This window comes from Solanum dulcamara, chromosome 4 (genome assembly GCF_947179165.1).
Source record: "Solanum dulcamara chromosome 4, daSolDulc1.2, whole genome shotgun sequence".
NCBI classification, from domain to species: domain Eukaryota; kingdom Viridiplantae; phylum Streptophyta; class Magnoliopsida; order Solanales; family Solanaceae; genus Solanum; species Solanum dulcamara.
The window spans coordinates 1,954,837-1,971,522 of NC_077240.1; the positions used below are offsets into that span (position 1 = coordinate 1,954,837).

General features: G+C 32.6%; 1 protein-coding gene across 1 annotated transcript; it reads left to right on the plus strand.

Moving 5' to 3' along the window:
* Nucleotides 1–8,941: 8,941 nt before the first annotated feature.
* Nucleotides 8,942–15,100, plus strand: LOC129885415 (DNA replication licensing factor MCM4). Its single transcript, XM_055959683.1, has 18 exons — nucleotides 8,942–9,102; nucleotides 9,192–9,842; nucleotides 9,924–10,052; nucleotides 10,134–10,215; nucleotides 11,547–11,679; nucleotides 11,791–11,862; nucleotides 11,992–12,111; nucleotides 12,192–12,305; nucleotides 12,463–12,675; nucleotides 12,763–12,861; nucleotides 13,006–13,166; nucleotides 13,324–13,420; nucleotides 13,510–13,671; nucleotides 13,825–13,905; nucleotides 13,984–14,062; nucleotides 14,447–14,583; nucleotides 14,675–14,728; nucleotides 14,818–15,100. Exons 1-18 carry the CDS (start codon nucleotides 9,066–9,068, stop codon nucleotides 14,890–14,892), a joined length of 2,496 nt encoding a protein of 831 aa, XP_055815658.1. The 5' UTR covers nucleotides 8,942–9,065; the 3' UTR covers nucleotides 14,893–15,100.
* Nucleotides 15,101–16,686: the final 1,586 nt, after the last annotated feature.

Sequence of the window (16,686 nt, forward strand, 5' to 3'; positions counted from 1 at the left end):
AATAAATTACATGTACATTTTGAAAGGGGAGTGTATGTTGAAATGGGAGACTATATATTATATTGTTTTTATAATCGTGGCGTTTGAATTGTTTGAGCCCACTAATTTCAGGATTGATTCTCAATGTAATCTATATATTGAAATTGAGACCTTATGCTTCTCAACAAAATTCATTTTATTGGTCACTAGATCACGCCTTTGAGTGTGAAATATGTGCCCATCTTATTTTGAAGTGTTTAGCTCATGAAAAAGAATTGGTACCACACATGGGAGGGACATATCTAGATTTAATAGAATCAAGTAAATTAAAAACAATCTCTCGCATAATGCAGGATAAGAACCGCGTACAATAAGCTCTTGTGGTCCGATTCTTTCCCAGATCCTATTTATTCCGAAAGCTTTTGTACATCAGATTGCCCTTTAAGTAAATCATAGCATGTTCTTTCCAATTAACAATGTATAAAATTTTGATAATGTATGTTGTTGTAATGTATAAAACTTTGATTAAACGGTCACACATTTCAATATACATAAGTGCATTGTCACTAATACATAACTTCTAGATGACTTTCCCACATTAGTTCTTTAAAGAACCCTCTCTTTAAGGAAGGCTTACTTTTCCGGAAGGGGATCCAAGCAAGCAATTTCCTTCCTTTTTTTCTTGTTTCTTAAGCAAAGAAACATGATACGGGGGCAAAACCAATATAGCTATAGGCGGAACAGCTAGTGATGTTTCTTTGATTATAATATGGTAGGAAATTTAATTAACATGTAATTAAATCAGATACTTTAGTGGCCTTGGGGACCAAGCACATGATCAAGAGCTTTTTTTTCTCTCTAAAGGAATAGTATCTATAGCAAGTATTTTAAGATTGGTTTTACAAGTGATCTTTGCACTTAATTATTGAGGAGATAATGATAAGAGTACTATGCTTTTCCACCACATGGGCACAAAAAAAGAAAAGAAAAAAGAATCAGTACTTGTAGGGAGTTCATGCATGTATCCACTCTTTCAAATTTTATGGATAAATGATGACCTCCACATTATGGACAAAATTATCTGTATCATATGCTTTTTTTGTTAGTATTCTAGCAAATGGCCTGGTGATAAAAGAAAAGGGAAAAAGCTGAAATATGCAATTGAACTTTGAGAAAAGACTTGTTTATGTTATTCGTTAAAAGATTGGCTCATTTATGTCATTGTCGTTTGAGAAAAGCCTTATTTATGCTATTATTTTTTAATTCTGATTTTACAAAATCACTTAAACAACTTTTAACGTTTTTTTATTAGAGTTTTTAATCAAACATATTGTTTTTGCTTTTGCTTTTTCTTCTTCAAAACACATAGAACACATTAAGAACACCAAAAATTCAAATTTTCAAGTTCTTTAATTTTTCACGAAATTACCTCAAATTTCAATAGTAGCATCCCTCCGAACTAGATACCAAAACTCAATATCTTTTAAGCTCGAATTCAACCTAATCCAACAAGACAGACTTAAAATTTCTTCAAAATTTTAAAAACTTTAACCTCTTTTAATGGTAGAATTTTCTCCAGGACTCCAAATCACTTGAAATTTTGAACATAGAAATAGTGAACTTTAAAATAGTATTTTTTGGGTCTACGTTTAAAATTTCAAGTAATTTGAAATTGTGGTAAAAATTTCACCATTAAAGAAGGTTAAAGTTTTGGAACTTTGAAGAAATTTTAAACTTTGAAGAAATTTTAAGTGTGTTTTTTGGATTAGGTTGAATTCAAGCTTAAAAGATATTGAGTTTTGAATTTTGATATCTAACTCGGAAGGATGCTACTATTGATATTTGAGGTGATTTCGTGAAAAATTGAAGAATTTGGATTTTTGGTGTTCTTTATATATTCTTGGTGTTCTTGAAAAAGAAGAAGCAAAAAAATTATATTTGATTAAAAACTCCAATAAAAAGTGTTAAAAGTTGTTTTGGTGGCTTTGCAAAATCAGAGTTAAAAAATAATGGCATAGATGAGCTTTTTCTCAAACGATAATGGCATAGATGAGCCAAACTTTTGACGGATGACATAAATGAGTCTTTTCTCAAAGTTCGATGGCATATTTGAACTTTTTCCCTAAAGAAAATAAATTTTTATTTCTATTCTAGTTTAACTTTGTTCGAGTTCAACTTAAAGTGTGGTAAAATGATAAATATTTCTCGTCTCTTAATTATAGGTATCAGATCTAATAACAGACAACATACTCAATAAGTTGGGAATAGATATTGCCTATTGGGTTTAAGTCTTGAAAATAGAGTTTTTTCGACAACTAGGGAATATTTAAGCTTTCTATGGTGTGAATTTTAAATAGTCGGTTCAGTGGATTTCATTAGATGCTTGAAGGAAAAAAAAAAGTCTTCCACAAAAATTTAGAATTACTTTACATTTTGTTTAATATCTTGATCAATTCAGTGGCGTAGCCACATATAGCCCAGGATGGTCAGTCGAACACTATTCGTCGAAAATTTATACTATGTATATAAAAAATTGTATAAAGTATATAGGTCAAAAAATATTTTTCATACGTATATTAAATCTTGAATACCCTTAATAAAATTTCTGACTCCGCCACGATTGATCATGAGTTGAATATTTATGCTAATTCTGATAGTTGGTTGAACGGACTTGGCACTGATTTCGCAGCTTCATAAATGAAAGTTGATTTAATTTACAGATGTTGAATTTTGTTTTGCATTTCACAAATGTTTCTCTTTTTTATTTTGCCGTGGATTTAATTTAATTTAATTTATTGGCCACTTGAAATTGTATCCAATTTTAAGCTTATAGCCACTCCCCACGAGTTGAATGCATGCCTGTTAAATTTCTTTAAGGTGAAAAAACTACTACATTAGAGAAGATCGAAACACTTGGAAGATTAAGACCAATTTTAATTATATGCAACTGATTGAATGTTGGGGGGTAATATAGGATTTTTGGTTAATTAGATTTTAAATTATATGCATAGACAGTGTAAAGAGAGTTCACTCTATGAGTGTAATTTAGTTTTATTTTATTTTAACAGTACCACTAATGGAGGGGGTTTGTCATGACCCAACCTTTAGATTACTCCAAAAAAAATTGATTACAAGCTGTAATTTAGCTTGTTATAACAAGTTACATATCCTATTTTATCATGTTACAGATTGATTAATTATTACAGATTGTTGTAAAATCATTTATCACGTACGCAAACAATATTTCAAGCAGCTCATGAATATAATCTGCTTTGCAGAAAAGGAAATAGTGTTTTTGATCATTAGATTCGCACAGAATCAATACGTAAATATATGTTGTGAAGTACATCTGGTAATGTCGCTTTTGTTATGCATTCGGCGGAACCAAAATTTTAACTTAAAGATCAAATTCAAAATATTGTAATATCTATACAATATAGTTTTTTGATAAAAAAAAGTGTCCAATTAACTTGCTTAAACAAAGACCACTTCGCCTGTATAAGTCAATTAACCTGTTAAAAGAGAGTTGAGTGCAAATGTGATGCAGAATTAGCTTCTTCAATGAGTTATTCGTTAAATGGTCATTAATTAATTTGTTAGCCTCTCAAACATAAATAAAACCAAGATTTTTTTGGGGCATATTATGTGATTAAACTAAATAAAGTTAAAAATGTGAGTTAGCTGCCAAACTTGCTTTGATAGGAAAACTAACAAACTTTTAAATTTATATCTAAGTCGGTTTGTGTGTATCAATTAAGTCAAGGCAAGCATCAGAAATCATTAGAGTTCAAGTTGCTGGGCTATTTTTTCGTGTAATTGATCTCGAAAAGTTATTGATTGAATCAAAAACAATGGCCACCACTCAAATAATAATGTTAAAAAAAAAAAAGTTTAAATGCACTAACAGTGTCACTGCAAGAAAATGCCCTTTAGGTTTGCTGTTTGGAGTGTATTTTTCAATAGATAAGCGATTTGTGCTCAAGTAATAATTTATGGAGTATTTAATCCATGCTAATTTATGAGGGCTGTCTATTGAAATTTAGCTTATCGATAAGAGATTTCTGATGATTTATTTTGTTGAAAACATTCTAAAAATTGATTTTTTATATCTTTGAAAATATCTATCAATATTTTTATAAATAATTACATATAATTATCTTTCTAAGTTATCTGACGATATAAAAAAAAAATTATCAATGAATAAACATTGTAATCACATCGAGTGGGAGTATAGCAAAATCATAAAATGTTTGTACTACATTCTGAAACAATCATTCATTATTTAACGAATTCCTCTATATTTAACGAATGCTCATTATCATGAATTCGAATCTTAATTATCTCTTAAATCCTAACATCATCACCAAATTCGTCTACTATTATTTGTTAAGTAAAGAAAATAGAAGCCCAATGGATTAGGAGCCTGTTTAGATTGGCTTATGAGTTGATAATTATTTAATTGGTTAACTTAAAGCCATTTTGTACTTAAAATACGCCCAAAAAAATAGATGAGTTTTTTGGGCTTAACTTATCTAAAACAACTTATAAGTTGAAAGTAGCTTATAAGTTGCTTTCGTCTTTTTGGCTTATAAGTTGCTTTTAACTTATAAATTGTTTTAGCTAAGTTAAGTCAAACAGACTCTCGCACTACTAAAAAGAGGCGAAAAAGCGACAGAACAAAAAGCGACGGACAGCATCGCAAATAAAATGGGACGGATAAAATGACGCAGTCCATCATATTTATTTATTATTTTTTTTACTAGGAGCGACAGATAGTGACGCCTAGTACGTCGCTTATTTTGATTGTTTTTTCCGCTAAAAATAAATATTATTTTTATATAAATATTTTATATATTTTATTAAAAAATAATTATTTATAAATTAAATATTACGACTCCGTCCGTCGCAAGTATTTATTTTTTATTTATTAATAATTTTTTAACATAGTGACGGACGGAGTAGCTATGTCCGTCGCTATTGGTCAACAAATTTAAAATAGCGACGGACTGGGTCGTTTTGTCCGTCTCTTTTTGGTCAAAAGGGCGGTCAAATATTTTTAAAAAACGACGGACTTGGAGACGCTGTCCGTTGTTTTTATTAAAATATATCTGAAACAGAACGTTGTTTTTCTGTTTCCCCTCTCTCTAAATTCTCTCTTTTCTCTCCCTTCTTTCTATAAATCCACCACTTCCCGTCGCCGCCCCGCCTCCCACCCCCGTCGCTGTCCCCCGCATCCGCCGCTGTTTCTTTAGGAGTATTATTCATCTTAGAGGTTAGGCTTAAACCTTATAAAAAAATATTTTTTTTTATTTGTCATTTGTTAGTTAGTTAATTAGTTGATTACATTTAGTTTGTTGTAATTCATTTGTATATTGGATTGTGAAATTAGTGAATGTAGTTATAGTTTTGATTTTAGGGCTTAAGTTAGATTTGGGTTGTTGAATTAGATTGTAAATATTTTAGTAATCTGTGATTTTAGTTTGTTTATGTCATTTAGTTTGTTGTAGTTTATTTGTATATTGAATTGTAAAATTAGTGAATCTAGTTATAGTTTTGATTTTAAGCTTTAAGTTAGATTTGGGATTTTTGTATTAGATTGTAAATTGGATAGTAATTTGTGATTTAGTAGTTACTTAGTTAGTTTATTCCATGTAGTTTGTTTGTATATTAGATTGTAAATTAGGAAGTTTTGAAATTTGAAACTTAGAGAAAAATATTGGAACTTAATTAGAGGCTTAAGTTTTAGGACTTTAGAACTTATAATTAGAATAATTTAGCTACTTGAATTTTAGGATGCTTAAATTTAGAAGTTGAACTTAATTAGAACTTTGAAGTTGAATTTTTTGTTAACTTTAGAAATCTTGTTGAAGTTAAGCTTCCTTTTGAACTAATTGAGCTAATGTTGAAGTTTAGAATAACTTAGATACCTGAATATAAGAATTTTTGAATTTTAAAACTTAGAAAAATATTGGAAATTGGATACTTGAATTATAGGACTTTAATTTAGAACTTATAATTAGAATAACTTACATACTAATTTTGAACTTTAGGTTTGTATAATTTTTGAAATCTTTAGACTTTAGAACTAATTAAGCTAAGTAGAATTAGATATTTAAAGTCATGAAGTTGAACTTTAGGACTTTTGAAGTTAAACTTAGAATTTTTTTAGGTTTGTATAAATTTTGAACTCTTTAGACTTTATAGCTAATTTAAATAACTTATATACTTGAATTTTAGGATATTTTAATTTAGAACTTCAACTTAAATGTCATGAGGTTTGAAACTTAATTTTTACTTGAATTAATTAGAATATGAACTTAATTATAAGTTGAATTAATTGGAAATTGAAATTAATTGGAAATTGAATTAATTAGAACATGAAATTAATGTTTAATGAATTCAAGGTATATATATGATTAAATCTATTTTTTTAAGTTACGTTTAATATTTTTAACATACTTTACTTAACTAATTATTTAACATTATTCATTTTTTGAGACTTTATGTACCTGGGAGCCAAGGTACAATACGGTTATTGCGACCATTTTTGAAAGAAAAGTGAACGTCAATTTGTCTAGCTGGCTAAAGAAAGTTAGGAATGATCGGGCACCTTCGAGTTGGATGCTGTCTCATATGTTTGAAGAATTATGCCGTTATTGGAATATCGAAGAATTCAAGGTTTTGTTCGAACAAGAATAAAAAACAAGAGTCAGCCTAAAGGGTGGCTCGTTGCACACCGGAGGTGCAAAGAGTATTGGTACGATTCAGAGGGAGTGGTAAGGTTTCTAAATTTTAAGTTTAAATTTATCTTCTTAGATAAATTATTTGACAAAATATTGTTTCATTAATTGTATTTTTATTTATAGGAAAAAGAATTGGAACGCACTCCGTAGCGTAATAAAGTCTTTAAAAAGACTAATGTAAAGAAAAAGACTAATACGTCGGATCCGGATGAGTGATGGAGGAAAGGGACGAACGAGTCTATGTAAGTTATTTAACATAATGTATAATATATTTTGATTCTAACTTTTATTTTAATACACACACACACACACACATATATATATATATATATATTGATTATAACTTTTATTTTTTAATATGCAGCAAGATTACGAGCGGCACATACGTGATATGGGAGATTCGATTCAGCTAACGCCTGAACAGTCCACTCAAATTTTGACAAAAAAAGTGATTGAGGCAGCCACAAGGACCGAATATATGGAATGAGCTCTAGGAATAATGTACGACGACTCCAATTAGGTTTAGAAGGTATTGGATCGTCGCGCCAAATCGAGGCCGTTGATGGGGTTCAGATAGCTATTATGTCTCAGCAAATTGCAGAAGTTACACGCGCATTGACATAATCTGAGAAAATAAGGGTTGAGGAACAAAAAAGTATGAATGAACAAGTTGAGAAAATTAAAAAACATGTGCTCAACCTCGTCAGTCAGCCTTCGCCCCGTTATTCAAGAGGGTCTAATCCGGATGAATCCGACGATAGTGATGAATACATATAATACATAACAAATAGTCCTTAGGTTCCCTATGTTAGTTTATGAACATTTTAAAATTTTTTGTTAACTTTGAAACACTTTAAATTATTCTAAATAATGACTTTATTCGTTTTAAGTGTTTAATTATGTTTGTTATTATGTATTTTGCGTATTTTGTTTGTTGTTATTTGTGTTGAATGGCCTGAATTGCTATGAAGTGAATTGAATTTTGATTGCAGGTGGGCAACGAAAACTGCAGGTTTCTGCTGTTAAAAATATTGCAGATAAGCGACGGAGTGGTCCTTTAGTCCGTCGCTTTGCTGATTTTTTTTCCAGAAAAGCGACGGACGAAGACTCTCAGTCCGTCGCCTTTCTGAATTTTTTGTAGAACATCAATATCAAACAGCGACGAACGGAGACCAATAATCCATCGATTTATATTAAATAATTACTTTTTAAAACAATAAAAAGACGGAGTCTGCCGTTTTATATATATATTTTTTTAATTAAAAAAAATTAGGAGCGACGTAGTCCGTTGCTTTTTGTGACCCTATCAGTCGATTTTTTAAAAGCATCGAGCAAAAAAATGATGAAAGTGACTGTATCGTTTTTTCATCGAGTTTGACGGATCGTTGCTTTTTTGCGTCGTTTTTTCACTTTTTTTTAATAGTGGAGGACTGCTTTACATATAACTTCATGAAACCCCATAAAATAGACCCAGTTCATTTTTAGCAAATCCTTTTTGGGAAACTTACCTAAGTATCCATGGTTAGAAAATATTTATCAATTATAGTTCTATAAATTTAATATATTTATATTTCATGTATTATTCCTTTTTAATATACAATGCATTTTTTTTACCAAAACGAGTTTAATACATTTTAAGACACTTATGCATATATTGCATGCAAAATTACATTTATACATTGTGTAATATATTTATATTACATGCATAATTTGTTTTAGATATATAATGCAATCTTTTTTAACAAAATAAGTATAATACATGTATATTCCATATATAATTTACTTGTAATGTATATTAACAACTAATATTTTATAAAGGAAAAATTACCTAATTATACTCCTTTATTTATCATATTTTTCATTACTTTCATCCATTTTAAAAAATTACAAAAATTCATTTTTTCCATCTGGATACATTAATTCAGTAATTCTGATACATTAATTTTAATTCATAAATTATCTCTATATTCACCGTATCATACTTTAAATATTACTTGATGATATGTAAAATCCTTATAAATATATCCAAATTATCATATTTTAAAGAAATTTTTATAAATTAAAAAAAAATTTAATTAGCTTTTCACATTATGTGAAGGTAATTTATCCCGATCTTTTTCAATAGAACCAGAGAATCTAAAAGCCCAGGCCCATTCGAAAGCCCATAACTTACTCGACCTCATTAAGCGAATTGGCGCCAAAAGGCACTGCATTTTCCCGCCAAAGGTATCCATCACATTTACATTGAAGCCTCCCTCCACAGATCAACCCTAACGATTTCTTTCTTCAATCCCAACTAGCAATCCTTACAGCTTCATCCGGTCAAGCTCGGGCGAACGGAGAATGGCTTCCGACTCATCTCCGGTCAACGCTCGCGGAGGTAAGTGCACTGCATCTTCTCTGCTATTTACTTCTATGTTTAGCATTTTTTCAAGTAGAGGTTTCTTAGAAAGAATTTGAAATATACAGGTCCATCTACGCCAGATGATTCCATTTCAAGTCCAATTGGGAACACTTACTCTTCTCCCGGCGACTCTGCTCGCCGGAAGCGTGGCCGCCGCTCGGCCACATCGACACCAGTAGCACCGTCAAATCGGCGATTCACAACTCCTGAGGCTACACCAACACCGTCGAGTACTAATCCTCGCCGAGGCGGAAGAAGAGAATCCTCCAATACTCCTACTGGTGCTGCAACTCCATCCTATGCCTCTGATGTTCCGCCTTCATCAGAAGGCGGGGAAGGTGATGATGCTGATGACTCCCCACCAATGTATGTGTGGGGCACAAACATCAGCGTGCAAGATGTAAACGCTGCAATTCTTAGGTTTTTGAGGAATTTTCGAGAGGATCCTTCTCAAACTGAGGGGAAATACATGAGGGCAGTTCACAATGTAATTGAAATGGAAGGGGACTCACTGGATGTTGATGCGCACGATGTGTTTGACTATGATGGTGATTTGTACACCAAAATGGTTAGATTCCCACTTGAGGTTCTAGCAATTTTTGACATTGTCTTAATGGACATGGTTAGCAGAATTAACCCACTCTTTGAGAAGCACATACAAGCTAGAATTTTCAATCTTAAGACGTCCACTTCAATGAGAAATCTCAATCCATCTGGTTAGTTGCATTGTAGTATGATATTTTTTTCAGGATGTATGATGACACCTGGAGCTATATTGATCTGTATTCTCTTCTCAGATATTGAGAAGATGGTGTCACTTAAAGGGATGGTTATCCGCTGTAGTGCAATTATTCCAGAGATAAGGGAAGCAATATTTAGATGTCTTGTTTGTGGATATTACTCCGAACCAATTGTTGTAGACAGAGGTTGGTTGAGTAGGTGGAATTTATTACCTTTTGTCCTTTGTAAATTCTGGTCTCTATGTGCTAATATTTGACCCTTATCAGGAAGGATTAGTGAGCCGACAATATGCGGCAAGCAAGAATGTCTTGCAAGGAACTCAATGACTCTGGTTCACAATAGATGCAGGTAAACATATGACTACCTCTTAATCTCGATTGATCATACTTGTATAAGGTGATGGTTGATTTTTGGTCCTAATTTGATCAACTGAAACCAATGTTCAAAAGTATATTTGTTCCCATCTCTCCTCAGTTGCGCTGAGTTAGTTGCACTTTGTTCTCATTAAAGTAATACTCAATCCAGGGGCGGATCTACAATAATTGGAGGTGGTGCCACGCCACCCTCTTTTTTAATTGAAAGCCTGTATATACATGTATATTTGTATATATATTTATAAGAAAAATATAAATATTAAACAAGTCACACTTGGAAATAATAGCCTTGTGAGTGGATAAAACTTAGGTTTGCTACCGTATGAATGCAAGTTCGAGCCTTGTTGTGGGTTGTATTTTCTTAAAACTGTTTTTATCATGCAAAACATCGGTAGCGAATTTATTGTAAAAAGAATTGTGAATAAAATCCTAACTAAACCAACAGAATAAGTTTAAATTTTGTATGCAAATTTTCTAATAAATATTAAGTATTGTTTTGGTCTATGCTGTACCTTTTGCCACAGGTGACTGTTCAAAGCTGCCCGTCACCTAGAGATTTAAAATCCTGTATCCGCTTCTGACTCAATCATTGACTAAGTTTAAGTGGTTATATATATATATATATATATATATATATATATATATATATTTGGTATAAATGAAGGTTTTTATCTGCTTTTTGTGTCTTGATCCACAAAAATACTTCTTGTGATCTCTGATGAGCAATTTATTCAGTTTGCTCTCCATTGCTGAAAGAGTCCTTGTTGCACGATGTAACAAATTTATTGCTAATTATAGTTGAAAGATACAAGCATTACACTTGGACCTGGGGAATAGTGCAGGAGGAGGGATCAACTTTCAAACTACAACACCATGTCCAATTAAACTCTACCAACTATTACTGATGATCCCTTATCACCAATTCATAGTGGTGATTGATGACTTTCACACTAATTGCCCTCAGCTTCAACATATCTCAGCTTGACTTGTGGCATCTAGCTTAACATATTTTCACTTTAGTTGGGGGACTTGGACTTTTTATCTAGTTGTTCTGATTACAATGATAAAATAATTTATTCTTCTTGGTCAATTAAGCTACAAAAATCTTTAATCTCGAAGAAACAACTCTTCCCTGTTCATTCATCTGGTTTACAAGTTTGATTGCAGTCTAGAATAATATACCCCGAAAGTTGGCTAACCTTATTATTAGCCTTCAGCATTTTAAGTGAGATTTCCTTTAAATATGTGTTTTCCCATACACTCAATTTGTTTCAATTTTATATAACTTGTTCCTTGTCGACACAGGTTTGCTGATAAACAAATTGTGAGAGTTCAAGAAACACCAGATGAGATACCTGAGGGAGGAACACCTCACACGGTAAGCTTGTTGATGCATGACAAGCTGGTGGATGCTGGGAAGCCAGGTGATAGAGTTGAAGTAAGATTTCATGTCATATATTGTTTCTTGTTGATTCTGTATACAAGTCTAACATTCCATTCCTGTTTTTTTTTTTATGTTAATACTTCAATGGTTATTTTTGTTGGTTAGGTCACTGGAATTTATAGGGCTATGAGTGTCAGAATCGGGTCAGCACACCGGACTGTAAAATCATTGTTCAAGGTAAGTCTTCCTATGTGGTTGCTTAGAGTAGTTTGATGATTAGGCAGTCCGCCAATCTGAAAACCCATCATATATACAAATTAGACTCTAACAATATGCAGAAATTGATAGAACATCTTTTGATTCCAGACTTACATTGATTGTCTTCATCTTAAGAAGACTGACAAGTCAAGAATGCATGCTGAGGATCCAATGGAAATTGAAAATGGTGTTGTTGGAAATGATGAGCCTCTTGATCATGAAGAAAAGGTTACTCTAATTGAACCTTCTTTTTGGAGGAAAAGAATGATTTTTTGTTTATGTTTATGAAAGGTTGTTTTGAACGACAGGTGCAGAAATTGAAAGAACTATCTAAACAGCCTGATATCTATGAAAGGCTGACGAAGTCCTTGGCACCAAACATATGGGAATTGGATGATGTAAAGAAAGGCCTTCTTTGCCAGGTACCATGACAGTCCACCTTTTGTGCTCTTACTACTTTTGCTTTTTAATGAACATAATATATTTGATTTATCCAAAAATATTTATCTCGATACTGATGGTTAAATAGGGTTTGAGGCATAGTTGTTTTATATTGATTTTTGAGTGGTCTCCATGTAGCTCTTTGGCGGAAATGCATTGAACTTGCCGTCTGGGGCAAGCTTCCGTGGTGATATCAACATTCTTCTTGTTGGTGATCCGGGTACCAGCAAATCGCAGCTGCTCCAGTATATTCACAAACTGTCTCCTCGTGGTATATACACAAGTGGAAGAGGAAGTTCAGCTGTGGGGTTGACTGCTTATGTAGCCAAAGATCCTGAGACTGGTGAAACTGTATGATAACTGCTTATTTCTCTTTTGATTCACTTTTGGTAACTTTAATGCAACTGCCAAAATTTGATTCGACAATGTACTTCAAAGGTCCTTGAGAGTGGGGCCCTGGTCCTGAGTGACAGAGGGATCTGCTGTATCGATGAGTTCGACAAAATGTCTGACAGTGCCAGGAGCATGTTACATGAGGTGAGACTCCAAGCTCCTTTCTCTTCCTAAACATTAAAGCATGTTTTGATCTACAAGATCAAAATAACAGTATATGCCATCAAAGCCTTATTTCAAAGCAAGTTAAAATGTTTTGCATTCATCTTATCATTGATTTCTCTTTAGGTGATGGAGCAACAAACTGTTTCAATTGCAAAGGCTGGAATTATTGCTTCGCTTAATGCTAGAACTTCAGTATTGGCATGTGCAAATCCAATTGGCTCCCGTTACAATCCCCGATTATCTGTCATTGATAATATACACCTTCCACCTACCCTACTGTCAAGGTATAATTGTGCAAAAACTGCTATATGCACCAGTAACTTGATTTCTATCTGTTTGTTTTAGCATAATGCTATTGGCTTTTGATCTACATCTCGGAATTGGATATCAGCCACTTGGTGCTTCAACTGGTGGCATCTGACTAATCTTTTTGTGTTTCAGATTTGATTTGATATATTTAATTCTAGACAAAGCGGATGAGCAGACCGACAGGCGCCTTGCAAAGCACATAGTTGCTTTACACTTTGAGAATCCTGAGGTTGGTTGATTTGTTTCAGTAAACTTTCCAATTCAGTAGCTTGGTAAGGAGTATTAGTTAGCTATGTAACTAATTTCCCATCTTTGCAGAACTCTGAGCAAGAAGTGATTGACCTTCCAACATTAGCTTCTTACTTGAGTTATGCTCGAAAACATATACATCCACAATTGACTGATGAAGCAGCTGAAGAATTGACTAGAGGTTATGTGGAGATGAGAAGAAGAGGGAATTTCCCCGGCAGCAGTAAAAAGGTCTATTTTTGAATCGATCAAGTTATAAGTTTCTTGGCCATATTTTTATTCTGAAAGATACTGATGCAGATTATTATTATATTGCACTCTTTTCAAATAATCCCCATTACTAAGTACTACTGCCTGGTATTTGATATGTAAAATCTTTTACAGGTTATTACAGCCACACCAAGGCAACTTGAGAGTTTAATACGCCTTGGTGAAGCTCTTGCTCGGATTCGTTTTTCAGAAAAGGTTTGTATAGCTTTCCTAGTGCTCGTCTTTGTTTTTGAACTTCGCCTCATGAAGATGTGATTGCCACTTCATGTGCAGGTGGAGAAAAGAGATGTAATTGAGGCTTTTCGACTTCTAGAAGTTGCATTGCAGCAATCTGCAACTGACCATGCTACAGGTATAAGTTGGAATACCCTTTTTATAGTCTACAGTAACTATTGTCTTAATATCTAGAAATATCTTAGGACACATTGAATCATCACATTAGTTTGAGTATCCGGTGACACCTATTTTTGCAACATGCTTAGCATTATGTGAAGCATCTTTCTTATTACTCTATTTAATACTTCAGTTGGATGAAAATGAAGGTGCAACAATTTTGCCTTGTTTCTAACCATTCAGATTTGCTCTATTTAATACTTCAAAGTAAACTTTTGCTTGAACAAAGTCTTAAGATTCCATAAACTTAAATGTCACCTCTTTCTTATCATGTTCAATTGAAAACTCATTTCTAATATTGTCACCTGTTCAAGTATTCTGAGCACTTGTGTTCTTTGAGCAGGAACCATTGACATGGATCTCATCACAACTGGAGTATCTGCAAGTGAAAGGATAAGAAGGGAGAATTTGGTTTCAGCCACCCGCAACATAATTATGGAGAAGATGCAGCTTGGGGGACCATCAACTCGTTTGCTAGAGGTATGTAAACTTGTTGAAGTTATACTTTAATAGTATTTCGGGGGAACTGAAAAGAAATTCAGTACTGATATTTGCTCACTTCAATGTATAGTTACTGGAAGACATAAAGAAGCAAAGTTCTGGTGGTGAAGTTCACCTAGCAGATGTAAATTTCTCTCGTACTTAACTCTCTCTCTCTCTGCACTTTTAGTTGAAAAATCATCTGATGTCTTTTCCCTATTGGTGTTGCATCAGCTGCGAAATGCACTGGCTACCCTCGCAAGCGAAGGGCTGGTTGTTATTCATGGAGACACCGTGAAGAGAATATGATGAGAGGATTGCTCAGGAAACGTAGGTTGATATGCACATTGACATTATTTGCTAGAGCACTTACGGGCACTTGCCATACCCATATTCTACTTTACTGTGCCCTTTGAAACTGTTAGCCACATTGTAAGAGCAATATGTATAACTTCGCAATGTAGTGGTCTTTGAACTTGATCTTCAATTAAGAACTTGGGTGGACTTGAAACCTGAATCTGTATATTAGAAAGTAGATGATACGTTACGTGCGGAGCATTGCTGGTTTTGGCGTGTATCTATTGAGAGTTGACAAAAAAATTTCATTAATAGGTTCATTTAAACTGTCTCAAACTTATCCGTTGTTAATAGTCAAAACAGCCCATGTACCACCCAAAATTAGAGACTTGAATCTCTAATCCAAATCTTCGGACTCTTCACCTCGTCTGGAATTTGCGAGGAGAGGAATACTGATGGTCCTCTAGCTAAGCTCTTTGTTGCTTCTCTAGGTTAGTGTGTTGAAGACATAACTAAGTAAATATCAGTGCGCATTATTTAACAGGTTGATTTATAGATTTTAATGTTATATTAGAATAGATGAAGGTTGAAGATTTGAATTTCAAAATTGTTCATTATCACTTTTTCATGTACTAGTTTATGTAAAAAATAAATTAGATTTACTTGCGTGGGACATATTGAATGTTAGATGAGATAATACTTCATCAATTCTTCTATCGGTTTGACTTGTTAAATTTGTGGCAACTTTATTTGACACTCTTGAAAGTGCAACTCTTTTTTTTAGTCATAAAAGGCAGGCTTACCTATGGTAATTTCCATCCACAATGTTCACTTTTCTTTTCTGAAAGGTTGGAAGTTGGAAAACGGAGGAGCAATGTAGGTAGAAATATTACTACTACTTGATGTGTCTGGATGGACACTTGGAACGTGCAAGTTTGTTTGTTTCTGTCTGTGGGCCCCATCTAAATCATGTGTTCATTATTTGTCCACAGGTGATACGCATCCCGAAATTTCATCTACAGATTTTTATAAGGATTAAAGATTAGCATCGTTTGTATCATTGATTTACCAAAGTATATGCTTCGTTAAAATAAGCGGTGAAGTGTGTTTAGAGATTTAAAATATTAAAAAAAAATTAATATTTTTTATATCTACAAAAATAAGTATTTATTCTTATCTCAATATATTTGTCTATTAACTAGATATAATAAAATTTAAAAAGATCTTTGAATTTTGTGGACTTAATTTAAAAGATATTAAATATACAAAATGTCTTTTAATCGTGTGTTCTTAAAGATGTTATGAAAAAATAGAATTAAAGAATTGCTATAAAAAAAGATACATTCTTTTTTAAACAAAATAAAAAAAATAACAAATTAAAGAAATAATTATAGTTTTCGATCAAAGGAAATTCATTTGCACTTTCTTAATTCTACTCGGCTCCACCCGGATTAAAATGTATCCAAACAGATTAATCTCAAAATAATAAAATTATATTTTTCAAACAGATCTTATGATTCATCAGTATCATTTTGATCAGTGGCGGGGTCACCTTGGGCTCAGGAGGTTTATCCAAATCAAATTCGACAAAAAATTATACTATTTATATATAGTTAAAATAATTTTTTTATATATATAATAGATATCGACCCCCCTTCGACTAGTCTGTGTAACTACTATGAAGGAAAATATTTTTATTTATAAACTCAAAATTTCTTGAATCTTATTACAAGATCTCTCTTGATGTATTTTTTTGTATGTTTTTGTGTTTTTCTGTGTATTCTTGTGTATTGAAAATAATCTAAC

Excerpts from the sequence above, each read along its gene's own strand:
- LOC129885415 (XM_055959683.1), top strand. The coding sequence starts at position 9,066 with ATGGCTTCCGACTCATCTCCGGTCAACGCTCGCGGAG. Across the intron at positions 12,676-12,762 it reads ATCCTGAGACTGGTGAAACT|GTCCTTGAGAGTGGGGCCCT; the intron begins GTATGATAACTG and ends TGTACTTCAAAG. Across the intron at positions 13,167-13,323 it reads CCACCTACCCTACTGTCAAG|ATTTGATTTGATATATTTAA; the intron begins GTATAATTGTGC and ends TTTGTGTTTCAG.